General features: G+C 60.3%; 6 protein-coding genes across 6 annotated transcripts; 3 read left to right on the top strand and 3 right to left on the bottom strand.

Annotated features, from left to right (window-relative positions):
• Positions 1-1,227: 1,227 nt before the first annotated feature.
• VTJ83DRAFT_2859 (uncharacterized protein) lies at positions 1,228-3,481 on the top strand (the record flags this gene model as incomplete). Its single annotated transcript, XM_071009175.1, has 2 exons — positions 1,228-1,751; positions 1,834-3,481. 2 exons carry the CDS (start codon positions 1,228-1,230, stop codon positions 3,479-3,481), a joined length of 2,172 nt encoding a protein of 723 aa, XP_070866740.1.
• Positions 3,482-4,681: 1,200 nt separating this feature from the next.
• Positions 4,682-5,212, bottom strand: VTJ83DRAFT_2858 (uncharacterized protein; the record flags this gene model as incomplete). Its single annotated transcript, XM_071009174.1, has 1 exon — positions 4,682-5,212. The coding sequence occupies one exon, from the start codon at positions 5,210-5,212 to the stop codon at positions 4,682-4,684; it is 531 nt and encodes a 176-aa protein (XP_070866739.1).
• A 1,592-nt stretch (positions 5,213-6,804) lies between these two features.
• Positions 6,805-8,202, bottom strand: VTJ83DRAFT_2857 (uncharacterized protein; the record flags this gene model as incomplete). The annotated part of the gene is made up of 1 exon (XM_071009173.1): positions 6,805-8,202. One exon carries the CDS (start codon positions 8,200-8,202, stop codon positions 6,805-6,807), a length of 1,398 nt encoding a protein of 465 aa, XP_070866738.1.
• Positions 8,203-9,235: 1,033 nt separating this feature from the next.
• VTJ83DRAFT_2856 (uncharacterized protein) lies at positions 9,236-10,894 on the top strand (the record flags this gene model as incomplete). Its single annotated transcript, XM_071009172.1, has 1 exon — positions 9,236-10,894. The coding sequence occupies one exon, from the start codon at positions 9,236-9,238 to the stop codon at positions 10,892-10,894; it is 1,659 nt and encodes a 552-aa protein (XP_070866737.1).
• A 1,331-nt stretch (positions 10,895-12,225) lies between these two features.
• VTJ83DRAFT_2855 (uncharacterized protein) lies at positions 12,226-12,825 on the top strand (the record flags this gene model as incomplete). The annotated part of the gene is made up of 1 exon (XM_071009171.1): positions 12,226-12,825. The coding sequence occupies one exon, from the start codon at positions 12,226-12,228 to the stop codon at positions 12,823-12,825; it is 600 nt and encodes a 199-aa protein (XP_070866736.1).
• Positions 12,826-12,971: 146 nt separating this feature from the next.
• On the bottom strand, positions 12,972-14,229 carry VTJ83DRAFT_2854 (uncharacterized protein; the record flags this gene model as incomplete). The annotated part of the gene is made up of 5 exons (XM_071009170.1): positions 12,972-13,407; positions 13,499-13,796; positions 13,870-13,910; positions 13,967-14,083; positions 14,147-14,229. The coding sequence occupies 5 exons, from the start codon at positions 14,227-14,229 to the stop codon at positions 12,972-12,974; spliced, it is 975 nt and encodes a 324-aa protein (XP_070866735.1).
• Positions 14,230-14,883: the final 654 nt, after the last annotated feature.

The raw sequence follows: 14,883 nt of genomic DNA, 5'->3' as shown, positions 1-14,883 counted from the left end.
GCTTGCTCTCTAGGTCTTGCCTCGCTCTCTGCGAGTGTGCGGGTGAGGAGCGCGCGTGTCTGTGTGTATGCGTGTGTGTATGTGTCTGTGTGCATGCGTGCGTCTGTCCCCTCAGCCTGAAAAGCAGGCCGGCCACGAGCCAACCCAGAACCAACGAGGCATCACCGACCACCAAGCGCTACGATGCGTTACAGCAAAAGCCGCACTGATCGCAACGAACAACGTCTGGTTGGCCAAGATCTTAGGCCGCCCCAAGCGGACGGGAGCCCACTGCAGCCCGCCGCAGCCGACATCGATCCCCCTTGCTTTTGAATCCTCGCCACTACGCCCCCCTCTTCCGGCGTTTCCCTCCATTCATGGGAACCCGCAGACCTACCTGACCTTAACCCAGGGCCTCCCTCACAGGTGAGCGACAGGAGCATCACCGAAACCTGTCAACCTACGACCACCACGTACACCTGCTCCTGTAAGCCCGGGGTCTACTTCTCTATTCTGCCTGGCTCGTTTTTTTTTTCTTTTTTTAAACGGCAACGAACCCTACTTAGGTATTTTGGAGAGACAGACAGCCTTTTGACGGTGGCCATATCGCCATATCGCCATATCGCCATATCGCCGTATCGCTTCCGGTGCTCCCAAATTATTCTGTACCGCTCAAGCTGTTTTCGGCATTCCTCCTGTGCCTGGTGCCGCGCCAAGGGGGGATCCACGCCGGCTCTGTCTCTCTCACTCTCTCTCACACACGGACCCTGGAGGAAACCCTTTTTTTCGAGGCACCCCCCCCCCCCCCCCCTCCCCTTTTCTTCCAGTCCGTTCCTCGCCTTCTGTTTTTCTTCCGTCAGGAGCCCAACTTTTTTCTTATGACGAAACAGGGATCTCTATCCCGTCCCTCTCAATATCGGCCATAAAAAAAGGCATCGCTGCCTACCCTTGTCTTTACCGTTGTCGCGGATGAGCCTGGATCTTACGAACTCCCCGCTCGGCTTCCTCGGATTACGCCAGCCGTAGTTGATGCCTTTTTTCGGACGACGTCCCTGCTCGTGTGTCGCAACACCGTCGCAATCCTTCCCTGACGCCCTCCCCCGCATTTACCCCTGCAGCCGCCGCTCCGGTCGCTCAGCCTCACCTGGCTCTCCCCATATCTACCACCGGGCCTCGCATCCCTGATCTGCTCTCCCTCCTCACCTGCAAGACCCTCTCGCACACCCCGTTGAGCAAAAAGACAAGAGAATGGCGGCGACATTTCGTCCCGTCAACAGCCCACTCTCAGCGGCAGACCCCCCAAGAGAGGACTCGCATGCCACCGCCATGGCAGCCATGACGACAACCGTGGCCCTTCGCCCGACCACAGCGCCCGCGCCATCCACCCAGCCCCTCGATGACGGTCCCACCCCGACCCGAGCCACCTTCGCTGCTGCCGCCGGCACCCTCGCCTCCCAGAAACCTCTCCCGAACACGCCGTTTCCCGAGTCGGTCCAGGTGCCTACCGCCGCCGCTGCCGCCGCATCTGCCGGTCGCAAGAGGGAGCACTCGCAGCATTCTCGACGGTCCAAGGAATCGCCCGACGTCGACATGGATGACTCGGACGCCGAGCCTCATGCCAACGACGATCACGTTGCTGCTTCGGACGACGACAGCGCCAACGCTGACGACGCCAAGTCCAAGAAGAAAAAGTCGCAGCGGTTTTACTGTACCGACTATCCGCCATGCAACCTCAGCTTCACCCGCAGCGAGCACTTGGCTCGCCACATCAGGTAGGTCCCCGGTTCCGCCATCGAGCTACCGCTACCGCCACCGCTACCGCGGCGTGCGCTGACGATGATGCTTCCCTTGCAGAAAACATACGGGCGAGCGCCCGTTCCAGTGTCACTGTTCCCGTCGATTCTCGCGCCTGGACAACCTGCGACAGCACGCCCAGACGGTACACGTCAACGAAGATATCCCCATCGACTCGCTGGCCGCCAGCGGGACGCGGTTCCAGCGGCAGATCAGGACCGATAGAGTTCGCCAGACCGGCCGGGCCCGCGCCTCGACCGCAGGCAGCGTCGGACCCGGCGGCCGCGGGCATTCCAAGTCCCTCTCGACCTCCAACATTCCTAGCTTGAGCCCCCTCGCCTCGGCCTACAGCCTCGATGCCCGCCGCAGACCGGCCCCTCTCGTCATGGCAGACAACCGTCCCCAAACCTCATCGCTCGAGTCATTCCGCGGGCCCGACGGCCAGTTCTACCGACCACCCTCGCCTGGTGACTTCAGCACGCCCACCTCGGCCACCTTTTCCACGGGCCAGGGCAGCCCTCGCTGGGGTCCCGTCATGTCTCCCGGCTCGAGCCACTCGCGCTCTCACAGCATGTACGCCGCCCCGGGTTCGAGGACCCCGGGACGCCGCCTGAGCGTCCCGTCTGCCGGCAACCCGTTCCATGCGCCGCACAACGTCGGCGCTAGAGGTCCGGTCTTTGGTCCGCCTGGCGTCAACTCGTCCAACTCGGGTGCCTTCTCGCCGGCCCAGAGCAGCTTGCTCTCGTCGCCTACCGCCTCCGCCTGGTCAAGGAGGGATTCTACGTCCTCGGCCGTCGATGAGGGTTGGCGCAGGCGGACCTGGCATCCCGACACTCGCGACTACGCCGGCCCCAACAGGCTGAGTCAGGTCGCCCCACCACCCGAGATGCCCTCGGACAAGATCACCCTGCCGCCTCTGAACCCTACCAACTTGCCGCCCAAGCAAGACATTGTCCTCCCGCCGATCGAGAGCTTCGATCGTATCCCGCCGCCCCCACGCAAGCCTTCCCCCATGTTGATCGATTCAGAGACCCCGCCGTCGTACGTGCCGCGCCCGGAGTTCGGTCGAGATGAGAGGCCGAGCTCCGGCCCCCACTGGGATGCCGGTCTCCATCACGGTCTGAACAGGCTGGACATCAACACGCCGCCGCGGGAGACCGCGGGTTCTTGGGCGAACGAGGCGAACCAGGCCCTTCTCGCACGTGCAGAGCAGGCCCGCGTGAGGTTCGAACCTGAGGTTCGTACCATGCCGCCGGCCCCGGCCCCGGCCCCGGCTCCGATGCAGCCCGGCGCCGCCCCGACAGGTATGATGGGTTCGCGTCATCATCACACGCTGTCGGCGCCGGCGTTCAGCACACCCCGCGAGTCGCGACGCCACGGATGGTATAACGGTCCCGTCACGGTCCACCCACCACGGACGAGCGAGACCATCCCTGAGCAGCCCCGCGCCCCGCACGTTGACCGCATCGTGCACCCGAACGTGAGCTCGTGGCGAGGCTTCCCGGCGCGTCAAGAACAGCAACTGCAGCAGCCGCCCCAGCCGCATCAGCATCAGCAACCCGTCTACGTGTCCCAGGGTCCCCCGCCCATGGAACGTATTCCTGAGCGTCCCACCAGCCAACACCCTGGAAGCCCCGAGTCTTTGCGTCGGCTTGAGGCGCTCGTGGCCGTGGCGACGGGACAAGGACCGGTGGCTACGGCGTCTTAATCCATCCGTTGGTCCTTACAGCCTCTGGGCTTTGCGCCTTGATTTTGGGCTCGCGCTTATCACCATTTCACACTGATCTCTTACAACCACCACCACCGTTCATTGCATCGAATCAGACTGGGCCGGATCACGTCACGGCTTTGATACATTCTGGGCGGGGAGGAACACATCCGCTATTCACATACACCGACACGATCACTCGTTTCTTTCTTTTTGGGGTCATGGTTCTCCGCGATAGATACCCTTCATGCCATCATACCATGCCCATACCATCGTTTTGGATAATCATGGTTTCATTACATAACCGCGTTTTCTGGTTTGGAGTTATGTTAGACGGAGTTTTTTTTTTTTTTTTTCTTTGGGTGGCTATCTGTTGTTTCGTATTGATGTGTCTCCACACCCAGGCCTGACTTTCCTTCTGCTCGGGGGATGTTGATATCGAGAGACGCATCTGGGCACGTTCGTCAGAAGGATACAGGCCCATCCGGCTCTGTCACGCACACCTACCTTCGCTTCGTCTCTCTCTTCTTTCGTTACAATCATGACACGACACGATGACGACAATGATGACGACGACTATGGGCTGATGGAATCGGCTTGGCGGGGGAATGGTCTGGTTGGTGTTTCTGTTTTGATCTTGTTTGCTTGGCATGGGTTTTGGCTCTGGGCTCTGGATATGTTGGTTTGGTCAGATAAGGAGGCAAGGCAGGCCTTGGGATACCCACTCTCAGTTTGGCTCGGGGGCGACTCGGGGCGGCTATGATGATTTCTGCTGTTTTGTTCTTTGGTTTTGTTGTTTCCCCATTAGCTACCTTGCTTAGTTCATCAGATAGTCTGCAGCAACATGTTGCGTTTGGAAACATGGCTCCTCTGGTTTGTTTGGTTTCTGAACCGTCTTGGGTATGCTCTGATCAGGACAGCACGGGCACACGGGGCAAGAGCCGACGTAGCGGTACGGCCGAGGGAACAGTGGCGAAAACTAGGTTCAACAAACGCGATTGCGTGAGCGAATTCTGGGTATTATATTGACCTCCAACAAGAAGATTCCTATCGTCTAATAAAGCCGCTGCGCCGCGGTAGCAAACATGAACACGTCCCGACGTAACGCTGGCAAAATGGCCTCCTCTAGGCCATGAAGCGCCAGCCTTCTTCGCACACTCCCACCCTGCCACCCTCCATCCCAACACTTCCCCCTGGAGCTCAAAGCTTCTCATTCACCCACACGCTGTCGTACACAACCCCGCTCTTCCTGAACAGCGCCGTGATGGGACACCTCCTCTCCACCTCCCCGACGAACCTCGCAAACTCTTCCTCCCCGACGTCGGTCTGCACCTTGAGCTTGATGGTCACCTTTTCCCAGTTGGGGTCCCCTTCCTCGCCCTTGACGAGCGTCTTGGTGGGCAGCAGGCCCTCCACCTGCACCTCCCACTCGCCGAGCCGGATCCCGAGGTCCCGCGCCACCACGTGGCCCGTCACCTGGTTGCACGCCGACAGCGCCGCGAGCGAGTAGACGACGGGGGACGGGGCCGAGTCGGCGCCGCCCAGCACGGGGTACGTGTCCGCGGTGAAGGCGTAGGGCTTGCCCGGCACGGCGACGCGCTGGAGGGTGCCGGTGCCGGTGCCGGTGATGCTGACGGGGAGGGCCGAGAGGCGGCGGTGGGTGGTGGTGAAGAGGCGAGCGGAGGGCTGCCGCCGGGCAAGGGAGCGCAGGAGGAAGCGCGGCGCAGACATCTTGGTTCGTAGCTTGGTTGGTTGGTACGATAGCAATAATGGGAGATGACGAGAGTCTGTGTAGGTGGGTGAGGGCTCTCCAGGAGACTACCGACGGCCGGCGAGGAAGAGCGAGTAGAGGCGTGAAAGGGGATATGCTCGGGTTCACAACGTTGGATACCAGATTCGACGACGTGCTCAGGTTGATGCTATATAAGCTAGTACACTTCACGTGGCTTGGATGACGGCATCCCACATGCTTCCCGAGTGCCGCGCTCGCCATTTTCCTCCGTCATGACGAATTGTGGATAGCGCGCCTGGTGGAGCTGGGTGGTGGGTTTTGTTTCAGCGCCCGCGCGCTGGGAACTCTGCAGGGACGCCAGAACGGCCATGATCGTCGCGAGGGCTGAGCTTGTCGCTGTCAACCCCGCAGAGAGTCAGCCCGGTGCTGCGGGGGGTGGTAGCAGTCGTGGCAGTTTGTGTTGACGGGATCATCGGCAGCCAGGTAGCGTGGTCATGACCGGAGTCGAAGATTCCAAGATGCTCCCCAATAGGTTTGCCTCCTGTCTTGTTGGATCCCTTACGTAACCATCTCCGACCCATCCGCTCGTCAGCTAAAAAGGCGTTCTCCTCGAAAAGCCCTGTCTGGCAACCTGGGCCTCGGCCGCCTCAATCGTCCTCGCAGCGTTCGGGTCGACACACCCGCCCCCTGCCTTTCCGTTCTGGAACTGCGCGGGCGGTGCAGAGCACACACACCGAGCCCCTGGCCGTTCCCCGCGCAGCAGCCTGAGGCACAGTCGGCGTTGTTCACGCAGCCGCCCGTGATGAACTGCTGGACGTTGCCTTTGCCAACGTTGCGCGCGCCGGCGTTGTTGGAAATGACCCGCGCTGTGATGGCGAGGGTGGACTGGCGCTGGGTCAGGATGCTAGGCGGGCGGAATGTGAGGGCAGGAGGAGTCCGTGTGTGCCTTGCATACACGCGAGGAGCGCGGCGATGGTGAGGCGCACCATGTTGAGAGACCTCTGGACTTCAGATAGCGGAGACGGTATTAGCGTGATAGAAGCACGGCTTCTTTGTTGCGAAAGGCTGATCTACAGCAACGACGCCAGGTCGTGTAACAGAACTGAAGGGGGCGAGGGATGGACGGATCGTGAAGAACGATATACAAGAACACCATCGACGGGGGCCTTCTGTCGACCTTCTATATGGACGGCGGTCGGCGAGAGGTTGGGGCTACCTTTGCCTGCTGCCGTGGTCGATCAATCCTTGGTGCAAACTGCTCGCGACTCGAGATGCCGCACCTCGTTTGTCGGCTTCCCTGGTCGGACACCGGATTTGCAAATCTGTCTCTACTTTATCCTTCCTGATGTTCCTGGCGCTGTCAAACAAACATCATCAGACGACGACAGCAGGTACCGAGGGCATGGCATGGACTTGAAGGCTTGCACATGGCTGCAGACGGCCCCATGACCCGTATTCTAGGTACCTTTTGCTCCAGGGTCAAAGAGGGCCTGTAGAGGCGTCGTTGTTTGCTCTTGTTCTCTTGTTGTTTTAAGCAGGGACAACGGCCAAGGCAACGTGCGGCGCATCGAGGCGCCTGGCATCACACACATCACCTCCCAAGGTTGTTGACCACGCTCCCGACCATCACCGCGACCTCCCTTTCCCAGCTCTTCCTCCCCTGCTCCGTCTCAGCGAAACCGCCCTTGCCTTTCCCCTTACCAGCAGCCGCCGCCATAGCGCTTGGTAGCTGACTGCCCCTGGCAACGCACTCCCGTATCGCCTCGCCCACGCCCTGCCGGTTGGCTTTCAACGTTCTCGCAGCAGTTCCCCCCCTCGCCACGATATCCTGCACGCGGGCCGCCATGCTGCTCGCCATGGTCCGCCAAAAGTAACTTGCCAACGAGCCCGTCTCGAGGTGCGCCAGCAGGGGTTGGAGCATGGTGGTCCCCAGGGCGGGTTGGCGGGCGGCAGAGAGGAGCGGGTGTTGAGGCGCGCGGATGCCATCGAGGACCGCTTCGAGCGCCACCACGTTCTGGCATCGCGCGCTCACCTCGGCCAGCGTCTTGTCCAGGCTCGGGAGGGAGGATAGCGCCCGCGAAAGCCCGGCGATGCTGCTCTGCAGCGCCGAGCGGAGGTAGGTTTCCAGGGCCTGGAGCATGAGCGTTGGTGTCCAGCGCGCCGACCCCGACGCGGACGCGTCGACCGGCGACAAAAGGTACAGCGCCGTGACCGCCGACGTCGTTCTTGCCCGTGCCTCCTCGGACTGGGCGTAGGTGCTCGCCGCAGCCCCCGTCCCGCCCACGGTGAACTCCCTCACCATCCTCTCCGCCGCCTCCCGCACGGCCGTCTCGATCGGCTTCACCACACCGTCGCGCAGCTGCCGAACTACCACCACCCGCTCCAGCCCCTCTCCCTCGGCCGAGTGCCCGTCGAACAGCTCCCTGAGCGACAGCAACGTGTACACGCACCGGCCCAGGGCGCGGTGGTCTTCCTTGTTCTTGACCCCGCCGACCTCGGCGAACTGCACCTCGAGCGTCCTCCCCAGCTGCAGCGTCCTGCTCACGGCCCGGCCGAGCCTCGCCGCCTCCCACACGCGCGCGGCAACGCGACGGACCTCGGCCGCCTCGTCGTACCGCCCCGAGACCTCGCGCTCGAGCTGGGCGTAGCTGTCGTTGACGGCCTTGAGCTGGGCCTCGAGGGCCTGGACGATGCGTTCGCCGGCGGCGACCTGGTCTTGGGTGTGCTGCAGCAGGGGCAGGGCGTGGCGCGTGGCAAGGCGGTCGATGTGAGCGTCAACTTCCTGGGCGTCGAAGAGCACGCGCGAGAGCGGGGTGGAGAGGTCGAGGGGGGTGTCGGAGGGGTTGTTGGTGGCGAGGACGAGGGTGTTGGCGAACGAGGGGGCGTGGAAGGAGGGGGAGAGGAAGGATTCGTAGTCGATGTAGGAAGGGTCGTCGCCGTCGGGCTGGGTGTTGTCCCTGTCCCCGTTGTGAAGGGAGGGGTAGGCCATGATGCCTGTTGTCTTTGTTCTTCTGTCCTTGGTTGGATGGGTTGTATGGGTGTTCTGCTGCTCCTTGGATTTCTCTCGTCGTGGTGATGTAGTGGTGGTGTAGGAGAAGGAGGAAGGGGTGGTGGTGGTGGTGGTGGTGGAGGGGGGGGGGGGGGGAGGGGGGGAGGTTGGCGGTGGTCAAGCGTTGACGGGGGCACCTCACTTATTTGTTGACTTTTGCCAATGTCTTGATGTTGGATGTTCGGAGGTTTGGCCATGCCAAGACATTCACTGGGGGAGCTCTCTCAAAGTGGGTCCCGTGGAATTGCGTGGCGGGGCCGTGGGCCCCACGTGGGGTGCGGCAGGACCCACCCAGTGAGATCACACAGTTTTCCACCGCAAGCCTCTCACTGTACTTCCAAGGTGAGGAACTCGATAACGAACGTTATCTGGGTTGCATTCTTCGCAGCGGCTGGCATCTGTAAGCAGACAACCTCTCCACTACACCCTCAACATCTTGCCTGGATGGTACAGTACGTCGACATACGGTTGCACATCGAGAACCCTCCGTGGTGTGGGGCTTTGTTTTCTTTCGTTTTCCTTTTCTTCTTGCCGATGCTGCCCTGCCCAAGGACCTTTGTTGGCTTTGGAGCCGTCAAGGTTCACCACGCTTGATTCCTCATGTCCCCACACAGTGTCCCCTTCTGAGCGATTATGCCAGCCCCGGAATAGCGGAACTGACTTCTCTTTTCCCACTTTCTTCATCAACAGCTACGCTCTCCACTGGATCCGAACTACTTTTATCTTCTTACTACATCTTTTCTACTCTTTCCCATCGCTTGGCCATTGGGCCCTCAAAATGCTCATGCCAAACGTCTTAATGAACCGTTGGTAAAACTGGCTAGACGGCCCGGCCACCCGCAATTCATCCAATCCAATTGAATCCCTCCGGCCGCCGTCCTTCGTACATCCGTCTCGCGTCTCTTCGCGAACGACGGCATGATACCACTGGACATTGACTAGCACAGGCTCATCGGTATTCAGTCTCGCCAACATGACGCTCCTACACCCCCGCAACGTCCTCCCCTTCCCCCCCGGCAGCAATGGCACCGACACCATCATCAGCGGCTACCACCTCAACCTGACGGCCCTCGGCGAATGGAACTACACGCTCTACTCCAATGGCACCCTCTCCAACGGCTCATGGTGTCTCTTGACGTTTGAGCCCTGGGCGCCAACGTATCTCTTCCCCAACGGCACCTTTCTCAACACCACCTGGTGCTGGTCCCCCGTCGATCCCATAGGCACCCGCGGCATCGTCGCCATCGCCTTCGCCGTACTCTTCGGCCTCGCCATCGTCCTGAGCCTCGTCACCCTCAACAAGCACGGCAGTCTGCACCTCCCCGCCACAAAGCGCTTCTATCCCATCGGCCGCCGCTGGCAGTGGTACTGGGGCTTCTGGGTCTGCGCCACCGCCATCGTCAGCTTGCTCACGAGCATCGACGTCGACCGTTACTACCTGCCTGAGCTGCCCGTCATCTTGACCAGCTTCTTTTGGTACTTGATGCAATGGGGTGCCATGGCTGTCGTCTGGGAGGCCGTCCGCCACTGGGGTAGCTGGATGGAGCGCCAGCTCGTCGATCCGGATCCCTTTGCCCTGCGACAGGACGACCGCCGTGCCCTCTTCGAGCTCGTCATACCGCTCTTCTTTTACCTCTTCCTTTGGCTCAACTTTTTCATGATCATCCCCCGCAACTGGACCCCCATCCAACACCAGCGCTACCCGGAGCAGACGCTTCTTGAGGCCGCCCCCACGGCCACCGACGCACGTTTCAAGGCCGGAGCCTTTCTCCTCCTTGTCTCCTGGGTCGTCATTCTCGTGTCCCTCCGTCACTCCATCAAGCACTACTGCCCACGCAACCGCGGCTTTATCAACCGCGCCACCGGCCTTGTCCGCTTCACCCCACTCCGCTTCAAGCTTCTCATTCCTCTCGCCGCTGCGGTCGTCGCGTTCCAGGCCCTCGTCGCCTTCCGCTTTGACTACAGCCCGCTCTGCGTCGACGGCAACCTCGCCGCCATCTTTGCCGGCGGTTACCTCCCGTCGCTGCTCATCCTCTACGTTCAGATCGCCTTCGGTTTCCTCAACCCCAACGAGGATCTCGAGCTCAAACGCCAGCGCCGCGTCCGCAACCAGGAGTTCGACCGCCAGATGGGCATCGTGCACAAGCCCTCCTGGTGGCGTCGCGTCAACGGCGAGGTGTTGGACCCCAACGCGAGCATGCGCGAGCGTCTGGCAGCCAACGCTCGTGAACTTTCCGGCGCTAAACCCACACCCGCCGACGGCGGTTACGGCCCCGAGGTGCCCAGCGATGCCGCAGGGCCGGTCGAGATGACTCCCGTCCCCCCTCCGCCCCCACCGGCCGTGTCGCGCCCTTACACAGGCCGCTCGGAGACGCTGCATGAGGATCGTGCGGTCGCCATGGCCGCCAGCCTGGCTTCCTCTGAGGCGGTGGCGGCCCGCGAGGCGGCTGCGGAGAGAGCAAGGCGCCACCACGAGTTGATGCAGGATGGTCTTGATCTGCCCCCACCGGCCTACTCGGAGGCGGTGGGCACAAGGCAGGGTGATGCGACCAGGACAAGGAGCGAGCAGTCGGAGGGTGGGAGGTCCACAGACCAGCCTCAGACACAAGTGAGGAGTATGTTGGATGTGTGATCGGGTGGCTTTCCATCTCGACGAGTGAGATAGAACAACGGACAGGAGAAGCTACTGAGGTACTGAGCCGGAGCTTTGCCGTTAGAGGATGCGTTTCTGAACAGCCATCCGCCGGCTCAGTGCTGGCGGTGGTGGTGGGGTTTCCCCGCACTCAGTCGGCATCCCTCCTGATCCTTTCTTCTTGGCTGGCAGCTATCGAGTTGCATGTCGCCGAGAGAACTCCATCCGCTGAACGACGAACGCGGCGCTCTCTTTCCGTTACGCAATGCTGACCATTATTACCCACGAAACGCCACGAGACGCTGCCACAGCCGGACACACACACAAAGGCGGGTGCACAGAAGCACCCAGCTAGCACATGCTCCATCAAACGAGAGAGACACTAGCCTTTCCAAAGTGCGGCCTCTCGAGAGACCCCTTCGTCTGGGGGATGATTTCCTCCCTCTTCACCACAGAGTTGTGGCGGGAAAAGGTCGAAGCCGACGTCGACGTGGAAGCTGAGGTGTTTGGTCTTCACCTAAACGGAGGGGGGCAGCGGGCTTCGCATGAACCCAGCCAGTCGTGGCGGACACAAGTTCCAGATCAGAACGGAGCTGGGGTTGCAATCTCAACGGCTCCGCCGAGAGCTTGCTCATGCGCTCGAGTGTCTGTCTGCTCTTGGTAATCCTCTTCATGGATCGGGAGATCACAGGAGCGTTTGTATCAGGAGCAAATGATCCATGAAGCTCAAGGTTCCTTTCCGGTAAGGCTACCAGGGCCCAGCCGGCAACGGACGAGAGAGCATGCAGTCAAAGGAACGAACCTTGTATTCGCAACATGTAGGTAATGAATTACCGTATCGACTGTAATTATTGACGTTACTTTGGAGTTCCCAATACCCGAATGACTAAAGAACGCAACCCCTGGGTCCGCTGTTGGTTCTCACCAATGGCAAGGATGTCTGAATTCCCAACTTTCTTTTCCCAAGTGCCTGCATATGATGTAGAGTTGGGTCAGGGCGGGGGTGAACAGCTTCTAACTTGTCCTTTTCTCTGTTGTTGTTGTTGACCTTGTTGGATCGGCGCAAACGGGATCTTGGCTTGCATCGTATGGCCGAACATGGGCTCGCACAGGTATCCCATAACTATGAAGGTGCTTCAGGGGTCGCAAGTCCGTGCGAGCCTCCAATTCCTTGATAATTAAACATAAGCCTCCCTTGGGATATTATTCCAAGAGCCAGAAACCACCAGCCAGGACGCCGGCAAGTATCCTGTCCTCCAGTCCCTCGCAGCCTAACTTATAAGAAAATACCCGTATCTCCGGTCCTCTCCCTCTCTAACTCCCAAACCAAAATGCCCCGTCTTCTCCGCTACAACTTCGCCCCCTCCCTCAACGGCCTCATAGCCTCTCTGCCCCGCTACGACGTCCCGTGGATCGTCGACGACCCCACCGTCGACTTCCCGGCCCTCTACTCCCAGTTCGACACGTTCATCATGGGCCGGAGGACATACGAGGGGTTCCTCGCCATGGGCGCCGACAACCCCCTGGCCGGGCGTCCGCGGGAGAACGTTGCAGTGTTCTCGAAATCTGCCGAGGCCAAAGAAGGAACGGGGGGGTGGGGGCAGGTCACGGTCGTGGGCGGGGATGCGGCCGAGTACGTGCGCCGGCTGAAGCAGGAGGAAGGGAAGAAGGACATCTGGTTGATGGGCGGGGGTGGGTTGGCGAGGGAGCTGCTGCGGGCGGGGCTGGTGGATGTTGTCGAGGCGGCGATCATGCCGGTGATCGTCGGGCGAGGGGTGGGGATGTTTGGGGAGGAGGCGGCCTGGAAGGCGGGTGAGGAGCAGGTGAACGGCGAGGAAGGCGACGGTCAATTTTGGAGGCTGGTGCTGGAAGGGGTCGAGAAGAAGGAGACGGGAATTCTCATGACGAGGTATCGGGTGGTCTATGACTGAGGGTTGCGTTGTGTCTATGGAGAAACGCGCCGTCTATATGATGAACAAAAAGGGCAACCGGGGAGGATAGTCTCCAACGAAGCTATGGGGTACAAATCCAATCTCTTTAACGCACACTCTCACAGAGAGAGAGAGAGAGCTCTTCTTCATGCCGTTTCCATCCCTGGCGAATCACTCTCCACTCCTCCTCGCTTCTCCGTCTCCGCTCCCTCTGCCCTCTTCGACGACGAGCTTGTCATCTGCGGGAAGAACAACCCCGGAGCGAACCCCGAAAGCAGCCAGCACGCAATCAACAGCATGAACGATTCGAGCACCACAAACGACGACTCGTGCTGCATGATGGGGTTTGCCCAGCCGCCGGCCATCTCGGCGATGCGGTAGATGCAGCGGATAAGAATGGCGGCGTACGCACCGGCCACGGCGATGAGGAAAAGGCGGAACTTTTTGTCCGTGAACAGGCTCGCGCCGTCGGGGGAGCTGTCGTGGCCGCCGTTTTTGAAGTGACGGCGCGCACGCCAGAGGTAATCTCCGCCGAGCAGGCCGAAGGCGACGAGGACGACAACCTGCAGCGAGACACCAGCCCTGGCCGCCGAGACCGTTAGTCGTGATACTCTCTCGAGCCCCTTTCCATGTTCCAAGTCGTCGCACCCTCGATCCCTCGATTTCTACTTACATGATGACCCTGTTCCCATGCTTTAGCAGCTCGTAGTTAAACACCCCGGCCGCCGCCGCGATGCCGCCTCCGATCGCCTGGATGGCAAGGCACGAGACGTCGGCAGGGATAAAGACGATGGGGTACAAGCGCGGGGAAACGCGGCTCAGGGTCCGGTCGATGGCTTCGACGATGTGCTTGAGGGTCAGATAAATGCCCGCACACACGAGGGTTGGAGCGAGGACGATGGAGACGATCTGAAGCTTGAAGGCATCGCCGTTCCAGGGGTTGTGGGAGACGAAGCACCGGCCGATGTAACCTGTATAGCGAGGTTAGCGGGATGGACAGCGGCTCATGAAGGCGAGGATGGTGCATTGGGAATGCTTAATTACCGGCACATTCAAGAAAGCAACCAGAGGCGACAGCAATAGAGCTACCGAGGCTGTTAGATCTACGTTCATGCTCAACAGGGTGAAGGCGGGCACCTACAATCCCCATGTTCGTTTCCAGATGCCGATGGCCACGGTCAAGAGGGCGGCGAGCCCGAAGCCGATGGCAAGAAAGATATTGACGCCCAAATTGGGGTAGTACCCCAGCGTCGTGTACCTGACAGGCGTGTCAGCCGTTGTCTTTGATTCGCAGGTTGCAAGCGTTCAATCATTCACGTACTTGACTGGACAATACACCGATACCTCGTCGCAGGTATCATAGGTTGGAATCCAGTTCGATGGGAACGTAGTCGGGGACGTCATGGCCGAGAACGATACACAGACGAACTCTAGCTCGGGAAGCGGAGGAGGCTCAGGATGATAGGGAGAAGCCACCGATTTGTAGGCGGCAGAGGCAGGTGTTTAAGGACGCACTCTCGGCGGGTCTCGATCTCGAGAAAGGGCCTCGAGGAAACGTCGGCAGCATGGCAGAGTGTATACCGGTGGGGCACGGAAGCGTCCTGTGAAGAACGCGGATGTGTAAGTGGCCAGGAACACCAAGGCTCGGCCTCCAAAAGGGGATTTGCATCTGGACACCACCAATCAAGCCGAGACCCATGTCCTTCGGGAGCGCCATGAACGAGACCCGAGATCCGTTGGATCGGGAACTTTATTCCTTGGAACAGCTTACATACGTGCGCTAGCGTCCGTTCCGCTGCGGTAGTTTCTTCATCGACCATAGCGCGACGCGATTGTGCTGCGTCTGATGGCTTGACGCCGTTTGCTCTTACGCAGTACGCAGTATGTATGGCGCTGAGGCAAGTCAACGCAAGGATGCATACCTTCACCGTTGACGGAGTTCCTTGTTGAAACAAGGCGTCATGCTGTCCACCTCTCCATACTATATGTTCCCGGTAAGCAGAGCAACAGGGCAGAAAGAAAAGAAGACGACGACAACAACCATAACAAACAATCTCT

The sequence above is a fragment of the Remersonia thermophila genome, chromosome 3 (assembly GCF_042764415.1).
Source record: "Remersonia thermophila strain ATCC 22073 chromosome 3, whole genome shotgun sequence".
Lineage (NCBI taxonomy): Eukaryota > Fungi > Ascomycota > Sordariomycetes > Sordariales > Chaetomiaceae > Remersonia > Remersonia thermophila.
The sequence above is the reverse complement of the archived record's forward strand: the minus strand, read 5'-3'. Positions and strand labels throughout refer to the sequence as shown.